General features: G+C 38.7%; 1 protein-coding gene across 2 annotated transcripts; it reads left to right on the top strand.

Moving 5' to 3' along the window:
- Positions 1 to 6,453: 6,453 nt before the first annotated feature.
- LOC125288145 (homeobox protein engrailed-1-B-like) lies at positions 6,454 to 10,641 on the top strand. 2 transcript variants are annotated; one of them, XM_048234261.1, is made up of 2 exons: positions 6,454 to 7,258; positions 9,852 to 10,641. In XM_048234261.1, the coding sequence occupies exons 1-2, from the start codon at positions 6,748 to 6,750 to the stop codon at positions 10,169 to 10,171; spliced, it is 831 nt and encodes a 276-aa protein (XP_048090218.1). In that variant the 5' UTR covers positions 6,454 to 6,747; the 3' UTR covers positions 10,172 to 10,641. The 2 variants fall into 2 exon arrangements, with proteins under 2 accessions (XP_048090218.1, XP_048090217.1); XM_048234260.1 differs by having other exon boundaries at positions 9,840 to 10,641.

The raw sequence follows: 10,641 nt of genomic DNA, 5'->3' as shown, positions 1-10,641 counted from the left end.
TAGGCCTATATTGGCATAATTACATGGCAGTGAAACAACCTCGTCGTGCTTCCACTAGTAGGCTACTACAGTGGCACTGCCGAGGCTGTGGTGGTAGCAGGGATGGGTCACTAATTGGTTAATTAGTCACACCTGTAAGTGTTTCCTAAAGGAAGTTACCAATACCTTCTGACACCATTTCCTTCTTTTGAATTTCCCCTTGGGGATCAATAAAGTATCTATCTATCTATCTATCTATCTATCTATCTTTCCACACACACAAACACGATTTAGGCGGGTTATCCTGTTTTCCCTACACTGTCAATAAACCCCCTGACTTGATTTCGATATTTTATTTGTTTGTGCAATAAATTCTTTTTAAAATCTAAATTTGTGCCAGCCCCCATTTCTATGTTGCGGTCTCACAAGGTTAACAACGCACACGGTTGGGCAGACAGAAAAATAGAAACACTATTTGTAGTACTCACTTTGTAGTATGATAAAGGATATTTTAGAAAAACAGAATGCAACAACCTAACAGTTTTCGAAGCTTGCGCTAACTGTTTCCAGTTCCAAATCATTTGTCATGATAGTATTCCAAATCAATTGTGGCAGACCAGTGGACTTGTCATTACGCACAAGGCCTGTTCTGTGGTCCAAAATAAATCAACACAAGCTTTCACTGCAAGATCTCACAACTATTTTGCCAAATAATGAGTTAGCATTATGGTAAACCTTTTATTAATACAAACACTGCTGCTATTGGTGTTTGCGAGGTTTTGCACGCCATTTTCATCGTTACATCGTTAGGTTGTAAGGCTATTCTTCGACCAGTTTTCTTTACTGCTGTTCTTAGGTAAGCAAGACCTGCATTTCTAATATCTACTTCATAACTGCACAGAAACATTTTACTTTTACTTGTGTCAGTCTAATTATTGTTATCCCATGCCTGTTGTTGCATATGTCTGAATTTTATCCATGGTCTGATCTCACCCCTGGGGATCAATAAAGTATCTATCTATCTATCTATCTATCTATCTATCTATCTATCTATCTATCTATCTATCAAATTGTGGTTGAATATCTTATTTTCACATTGGCTAAACATTGCTTACCATTTTCAAACGTCCTGTTTAACCAACATATCGTATTTGTGAGATCTTCTTGTGCATGACTTATGCTCCTACAACAACTTTATTGTTACGGATATTGTATTAGGCTGCGTGAGGGCTCAAAAGAAAAGAAAACCATGAGCTAGGCTGTCCCTGTGGTCTCAGTGGTAGGTCTAATCTCGTGATTTTTATTATCCTTTAGAGGGCACTGTCCACTAGGTATTTATTTTCAAAGTAACGTTGTGCTATCACCACAAGATGGCGAACCAATACCTCTTTCATCATTCTACGGGGACTTAAAAAAAAAACAGAAAGGAAAAATAAAACCTATAGTCCAAAGACCATGCTTGCCTACTCAAAACGCTTCATCCTCTGCTTAGCATCAGTGTATGAGGGACTTTACAGAAGGAAAGAAATAACAAGACTATATAGCATATCAAAAAAAGTTACGAAAAACCATCATTATCACAATTTAGGTCATGTCGTCATGACAAAGATAAGTCTGTAGTTATTTTCTTGACTAGTATAATCCTTATTATTTAATGCCCTTGAAACGTGACGAAAACCTTACGATACTTACAATATTTGAACCTTTAGGAACACTACAGCACGACAGCAACAACAACAACAACAATATAATACTACTAATAATATTGATACTAATATTAATAATTATAATGATGATGATGATGGCCCAAGTGGATATTAATATGTCGTGTTAATTTTGCATTATAATAACTTTTGTTTTAAGATTTATTTTGATTAAGGATTTATTTTCTTGTGTGTTTTATTCTCGGTAACCATACACAAAGTGTTGCAGATGAAGGATAAACGTCACGCCAACGCGGTCATCCTTTTGGTGGCTCCACTAATTTCTAATTAAGTGATTTCGAATAGGAATTTTCGTTATTGTTGCAGGATGTCACTGTAGTCACAGCCTACCTGTAAATGGACCTGATGACACAGCCTGTTTTTACTAGGTCGTTGTAGTATAGATCAATTTCCTCCAACCTACTCTTTTATCATTAATTTATGGGATAAAACGAGACATTTTAGTTTATGTCCACCAAAGCAAACTATTTAATTGGCTACACCTCAGTTGAGTAGGCTAAGCCTAAAATATAATGGCATATTTGCAAAATCACCTTTGTTTTCCATCTGAGTTGATTAAGAAATATTTAGATGTAAACATGTTAACGAAAATTCATTTAACTTTAAAATGTGTTTCACCGTTGAACTTTCAGCGTTCAGTGAACTTTTCGGTTTCCGTCTGTATTTTCCATTTTCCTTCTTTCCAGGAAGACCCCACGCGTCTTTTGCATGACAATTTGAGGAGGAAACCCTTTAAATGGATTTGAACGTGACTTGAATTTTATGTATTTCTGCATTAGACGGCCAAGTTCCCAACGCGGCCACTGGGATGCAGCATAATTCCAAAACATTAAGACGATGTCAAATCTTCTATATGTCGTTTCATTCTACCAATCCATATGACTTCAACGGACAACTAAATCTTTAAAATCGGTCTTCCCCGCGACTTGTTTGCAAACAAGTGGATAGGATGCCAAATGGTAAGTATGGTGGCGAAGCCAATATTGCATTTCGCCTTTTAGTTATTAAATACTTTACGAAGTAAAGCTTAAATAAATGTCATGCTATGGAATACGATGGCCATCTATGTCCATAAGAGATAATCTCGCCACTGTAGGCTATGACGTAAGGTATCCAGTGATATAGCCTATAGTATATCCTACCCTACCTTCCGAACGATTAGAAAACACTATACACTTTCACTATTCTTTACAGCGAATATATTGTTCATAACAGCATTTAAAAAAATAAAATAAATAAATGTTTTATTCTGGCATTATTTTTCGTTTATAAAGACTATATGCTACTTTTTTATATAAATATAATGTAAAATATATGATCATATAATATTGTCCAATGTTGTGTAAAAGTTTAATTATCTTACTTTATAATAGGAATTAACATCAATTAATCATTCACCAAGTTTAACATTCGTCTGGCGGAAAACACAAAAACAGTCCAAATGTTTTTCTTTGTTTTGCAGATGAGAAATGCTATATGTGAAAACTATGGCAAGTTGTATTCGGTCATGCATACTGTATTCACAAACTACGAATGAGGGGTGGTAACTATAAAAGTTGCTCCAGGTAAAATGTATTCGATTGTAACTTTGTGTATTTGTTGATGCATCGCGGCGCACTTTGTTATGCAGGCTGATGTTTTAGACAAAGAGCGATGTATGCCATTTCACCTGATACTACACTTATTCTCAGGGTCTTCGCCTGTGGCCAGCTTAAGCGTTACGCTTAAGCGTGGTCCACCTGCACTCTCTGTCCAGTTGAATAGAGAAAAAAGAAAATAAGTTAATCAACTCAGTTATTAATTCATAGGTCTGTCCACAAAAAAACACCTTGAGAAACAAAGAGAGAGCGTCCAGGTCACATATTTTCCTTGACTGCTCGTCTACCCTTGCGTAACTCCCCATCTCTTCAGCCTATCAAAACACAAGGCAATTTCAATTTGACAATACTATAGCCGACACTACCGCTGATATTCAAATAAACCCAAATGTCCTCTACAGTAATTGAAATGGCAAGGGGCAGGTACATCGACGAGCTTTACGCAAGGCTCTCCTTCACTGTTCAGGGACGCGTGTGCGGCAGGGTGGGGGGGATATAATATGACCTTACAGCCCCATAATTGTAACTGGGTATTTTCTGAGAAATCCCATTCGCATTCAATTCGAACAAACATATGCCTATTGGTTATTTGAGGAATTGCTGCATTGAGTTGAAACAACTTCTGTCCCTATACAAGGTCATGATCTTATCTACCTTCAGCATAATCAAACATAGGCTACATTTGAACACACACGGCACCTTAAGCCCTTTGCAAAAACGTCCAACATCCTCTGAAGCAATTGCTACATAGGCGACTTCGTTTCACCATGTATATTTTGCCCCATGTGTTCCCAGTCAAATGGCCTATTCAGCACTAAACTAGACGATACGTTCACAGCCCGGATTCTTCCGACATGATCAAGTGAAACGGCAGCACAAAGCAAACAGCATCTACTAGCCTCTTTTGCAATTACACATTTCTTACAAACTGTGATTCCTCACCATCTGGCAGAGCTGTTTTCACGGAGGGAAAATTGACGATATTTCAAGCAGGGGCCATAATGGAATTAAAATAGTTACAACATTGATTTCTAAGTGATCCTGAGGACATTTAGCGAAGGGTGTGAGTGTTATATTCAATAATACGGGCCACGGGCCGTCGCCCCATTTATCATCCCATTACTGTAACAAATCCAGGTCCAATACATGAAAGGTAAAATGAATTACCAACGTTAAGCCGTCAATAAAGTCATTTCTGTAAATGGTGTCTCCGATGACTCCCGCATTATTCAGTGGCCTTTATCAGCACCTTAGAAATTACGTGGCGCTTCGAGCTGCGTGTAATATAGCTCTGCTCGCTTTGATTAAGCGTCTTGCCAGGGGATAGTGACAGTGCTTTTGACTGGGTTTTATTCACTCTCCTGTGATGAACGCCAAGCTGATCAGGCGGAATGAAGAGTAATTAAAAGCTATAAATTATCTTTTGCAGCCCCTCTCAAGGCGTCTCTTGGAGGCAAGATAAGAGCCGGAGTCCTCATTTGCCGCCTTAAAAGGACGGCACTTCACAATGGCTACTTGGCTAAATAGCATATTGATAGTGTCCTAATTAGAATTTAATTAAGTACCCACTCCAGCTTTTGGGGGAATAAAGATTTCAATCCTATAACATGCTATATGAGAATATATATTACACGGTTTCGAGCACAGTGCCCTATTTCATGACTAATTGTGATTGTTTATGTGTCTGCTCCGATCTATTCCTCCAAAGCTGCGTGCAATAAGAGCAAGGCAAAGTTACTTCATGATCTAGGAGACTGCGCCCGAACCTACACTGTGTGGTTATGTGTAGCCTAGGTAATATTGGTTTTGCCACATCTGTCATTTTAAACTGCTTAGACTTAGGCTGAGAGGAGTGTAATTGATTCTGCCTCTCTCTCTCTCCGTCTCTCTCTCTCCCTCTCTCTCGCTCGCTCTCTCTCTCCATCACAAACCGATTCTCTGTATGTAGCCGATGTAGGCAACTGTATGCATTTATCTGTCTGAGATGACTATTGTTTCTGCTACATTTCTTAGTCCAGTACAGCTATATTACTAATGAATAATCAATAACGCAACCATTATCGTTTTATTCAACCCACTTTCAACCTGCAGAAGAAAAAAAATGTACAAAAGTAACTTTCACTAATGTCAATTTATCCTTGTATCCATGAGTAAAATAAAATCATTCATTCATTTATTCGTCACCTGGGCATAACTTGAATACATTTTGTAGGCTAATATAGAGCAGAGGTATCCGATATCATGCTAGACATTTCAATGAACAAATAAACGGCGATGTCTTCCCTCTCAACAGAAGAGCTGTAATAACAGCAAATATGTTATCTACAGAGCACACTTTTTTTGTAGGTTTTATGGGATTTCTCGATTTTTAATCCACGTATCCTACTTTCCCACCATACCACCTGATACCGGAATAATGTATGTTCACTACTAAGGATCTGCTTGCTTTCTTTGAAGTTATTCTCGCAGGGGTATCCCTTGGTGTATGAATGCTGTGTCTAGCTTGTAATGAGCTTAATTACATCTCCAGAATAACAGGGTAGGCTACTTCAACAATAACAACAATATGATGCTGATAATTATAATAATAATGTGATGTGAGATGTTACGTATTATTATGATTATTATGATTAGTATTATTGCTACACAAGTGGAAGTGGAGTTGACCGACTTTTACGCTTTATTGTAAGCTCCAATAATAATCGCAAATCATTGTTTCACAATTTGTTTACCGCTGTCAGCCATACAACCATTACCCTTCAAAGTCTTGATCCTAATGCTTTAACCTTTTGCATTATTGTCTTTTAAACTCGATAAATTAGGCCTGTATGGTCAATAATATGGAACATTGGCTATTGCGCTACTGGAAATGCTTTGCAGGGTTTCTCTGTTGGTTTGCCACCTTTTAGTTAGCGCAAAACCTGCAAAAAGCTGTTTTATGGATGGAGAGGGCACTGATGTGATCGCTTGTTTGGTTTCTAAAGCCCGTTTATTATTTATTTGTGGAGGATCGTAAAAGCCGATTGGATGCCGTCACTTGTGTCAGTGAGGATCTCCTCGTTGGATTGGCCCATTGCACGTGTGTGTGAGCCCACGTGCTTCCGGTAGATGTAAAAAAAAGTCTGTGGAAGGCAAGGCGATTTTAGGGAGAGTTTGGAAAGCTCGGGCTGACATACGTGAGAGCAAGGCAGGGACAAGGAAGCATCGCGCAATGTACTGTCACTAGTGTGTAGCGGGCTTATTTTGACAATTGGAACGCTGCGGCCACAGGAAGCATTCCGATGGTGTGATTGTCTAATTCAGTTAAGGTATTTCACATACCTTCCACTGACATAACATAGACAATAATCACATCGTCGTTGATATTTGGATACGGTACCGAGCAACAAGTGGAATCTGGCGTGGAGAGTAGGCAACGGTCCTGCCGAAATCTTTTTATTCTAGCAATGGAAGAGCAAAAGGATCAAAACAGTCGTGATTCGACCGAGGGTGAGAGTGTTTCTCTCTCGCCAAATCTACCGTCTCCACCGATTTTGCCTCACCAGGCTGCGCAGCAAGTACACAGAACCACAAACTTTTTTATTGACAATATCCTGCGGCCGGACTTCGGCTGCAAGAAGGAGCTTGGAAACCGTGAGCGGGCGCAGACTTCGGGCAGAGAGAACGTCAACCCGTTGGTCATAAGGCCATCGCACGCCAGCAGCCTCTGTCAGGATTCGAACTGCAGTAGCGACAGTACTTCTTCTTCATCGTCCTCTTCATCTTCGTCGCCGACTTCGAAGCAGACGTCGTCATCAAAGTCAGTCGAGGCCAATGGAACTAGTACGCAGAGATTCGGAGAAAACCCAACGTCAGTGAATGCGAGTAATGGAGGCGCCGCGGCCACCAAAGAAAGCCAGCCATTGCTGTGGCCTGCATGGGTGTATTGTACACGATATTCAGACAGACCGTCATCTGGTAAGGCACTATAAGTTCTTGTTCATGAAACGCTGGGTCTTTTCGAACCAAATGTTGAAATAGGCTAAAAGAAAAGCTTGCGCCGAGTAGCCTACTCAGTGCGTGCTGTCAAAGAAGCACTAGTTACCGCAACGCAATTACACGCGCTCTTTCTCTCACACACACACACACACACACACACACAGGCAGATAGGTATAGAGAGAGGGAGGAGAGTGATACATTGCGACCACAATTAAAACAATTAATCCATAAACATCACTTCAGAGATTAAACAAATAAGAGTAGTAATTATAGGATCAGTTTGACTGACACGCATTGTGAGACAAGGATGCCAGCCATGAACCTTTCCGAGAGTAATACTGCCACAGGCCGCAAATTTAGACCACATTTTAGGCACAATTATGCAGTTCTTTTTTAGGGAAAACATTGCTTTTCGTCTTACACACAAAAAGTTATCTGCCATATGACATGGAAATATAGTTGTGTATGTAAAAAAAAACTAGCACTAGAAAGAAAGAAAGTCTTTGAGTGATGTTCAGGATGTGTAATACAAAAGTAGTTTCTGTAAACATAGTATTAATATATAGGCTAATCCTAAAACATTAAATGATCAAAGCGTTAAAACAGACTATAAACACAGGTAGGTAACTTGTGGAACTTATAATGTTAAGATTGATAAGAAACTAGTAATGGTAGGCCTCTAACGGTAGGCTACGCTGAATTACAAGAGAAATCCATTGTAGTGAAACCTTGAAAGCTTTTTGAAATAATGTAAAAGAATTTCCTATTTTAAACATTTATAGTAGTGTGTTTTGAAAACTTTAGATGACTGTAATATCGTCTAGGGCCTATAGGCCTAGTTAGAAAAGTAGTAGGTCCCACTATTAATATCTTGCCCGTTTTTGTTATTGTTCATGGCAAGCGAACGTTGCGAGTCTGACAACAGTCAGAAAAGATGCATTGATTGATCAGACTGATAGACTGACTGATTGAGCTATCAGCCCCTGAACTTGGACAAATCATCAGCTGTTCGATTTTCATAGGGCAGCGTTGTGGTGTTTTGAGATGAGCCTGAAATAAGGCCATAATCAGTTGCCTGTGTCCTGTGCGCACGATTCGGCCATATTAATTCGCAGTGTGTGTTCAGAATATAAATTGTCGTAGCCTATCTGTCGTTATAGTATCTTGTATACACTATTACTACAAGAGTATCTTATTTAGTTTAGTCTACACATTGAAAGAAAAGTCAAGAAAAGTTCATTTCAAACAATATGTTTTAATTCAGATTTTAAAATGTCCCATATACTTTATGAGAACAGTCAGTGACTCTGTCAGCAATATTAAATTGAGATTATTTTTACATGCCTAAATAAATTATTTGATGCCACTTACACTATTGGTTATAGGGTTATCCAGGAGCACAGATATCATATATCTAATAGCTTTATACAAAATGGCAGTGTAATACCAATTTTACGCAATTGGCCTCTAGACAGGTCTGCTGTCGTTATGGCTATAATATACCCCTGTGTAACCAAATAGCCAAATAGCTTTCAGTTTTACTGCACTTGACCTAAAGGTTCTGTGTGACAAATACAATTAAGCCTCAGTTCAAATCGTCTACATAAGCCAAGTCTGAGATGCTAGCGTAAGAGTTCAAGGTTAGAAAGTGACTATTTTTTTTACCATGCAAGATATATTCAAAGGACACAAGTAATAAACAGATATAAAGGCCATGTAAGCTTTTGACGCAGGAAGCGGCATCTTTATCGAATTGTGGCCTTATTCTGCCATTGAAAAAATGCAAGAGATAATGCCTCGCATAATGTAGAATGTTACGCATCGTCTGTTTTGATACGGCGTTGTTGTTATCCTTTGTTGGAAGCCAGACGTGTATAAATCCGCAGTGTAGTTTAGTGTTGCACTTGTAACAATTTTATAATATAATTTAACAACACTAACAAGTTGAACACCACTATATGCAGCGTAATGTTTAGATACAACGCTTTGTGGATATCGGGCTTTGATTTCAACTTGTTGGAGAACGTTTAAGATGCTTATGTCTATATGACAGTGCGCTAGTTTTTTTTTTTGGTTTATTTCCAAACATGTTTGAACTGAGACTTGCTTGTTGCAGTCATGAAAAGTTGTATGTGAATATTTGAAAAATATCTTGGCAAAAAAATGAAATGTGCAGATCAGTGTTAGCAATCTTGCAATATGCCTTAGCCTTTTATGAAAGAAACACAAACCAACACTGATTCAGTTGCACAAGAGATAATGTTAAATTAATTCACAGTTTAACTGCAAATTGACTCAAGGTTGAGGATACGAATAAAGGAAATATGGCCGACTCCATTTTAAGATATCATCCGCGTTGGTCTATTACTAGGCTATATTCTCTAGTCCACAAACTGCCTAGCATATAATACAATAATTGTAATACACTCACTACCTTTGATTCAAAAGCGACGCAGGCTAATGACAGCCATCAATAGTCCAACAGTCTGTCGTCTAGCTATTTACTTATTATGCTGGTGTGTAGGGCTCTCTGATATTTATGTCTTCGTCTTATTGTTGTTTCTACACTAGGCCCAAGGACGCGAAAATTGAAAAAGAAGAAAAACGAGAAGGAAGACAAGCGACCCAGAACCGCCTTTACTGCCGAACAGCTGCAGAGACTTAAAGCCGAGTTTCAGGCTAATCGCTATATAACTGAGCAACGGAGACAGTCACTGGCCCAAGAACTGAATCTCAATGAGTCGCAAATCAAAATCTGGTTCCAAAACAAGAGGGCGAAAATAAAAAAGGCCACCGGCTACAAGAACGGCCTAGCCCTCCAACTGATGGCGCAGGGACTGTACAACCATTCCACGACCACGGTCCAAGAGGACAAGGATGATAGCGAGTAATAAGGCCTCTTTTGTGTACGCTAGACCCACAAGATTGGATTTTTAAATGAAGAATTGAGGAAACATGCAAACGGAGTCGGACAAATGCTATTTAAAGAAAAAAAAAAAAAAAAAAAAAAGATTTGTCTATCGTACAATATATGGACAAAAGTATATAAAATACGAACATTACTAAGATTTATATATAACCAACCAATATGATGTTGTATATATTTAATTTCAGGTAAGGGTCTCGATCCCTTCTTGCTGGAGATTTTTATCTTTTTGTTTGTTTTCCCCTTCCCCTTGTTGTTGCTCATTGTTTCAGTAAATGTCTTCCTCACTAGACTTTTTTTTGTGATAGCCTATCTTTCCTACCCAAGTCCCCACCCAATCTCACAGTTCCACAGATTGCGTAATCTGAAACGCTTCAAGCCAAAGATTTTAATATGTTCAGAGAAAATGTAGTCTGAAATAAAATGTAGAATGTG

The sequence above is a fragment of the Alosa alosa genome, chromosome 23 (assembly GCF_017589495.1).
Source record: "Alosa alosa isolate M-15738 ecotype Scorff River chromosome 23, AALO_Geno_1.1, whole genome shotgun sequence".
Classification (NCBI taxonomy): domain Eukaryota; kingdom Metazoa; phylum Chordata; class Actinopteri; order Clupeiformes; family Clupeidae; genus Alosa; species Alosa alosa.
This window is presented reverse-complemented; position numbering and strand designations above follow the sequence as displayed.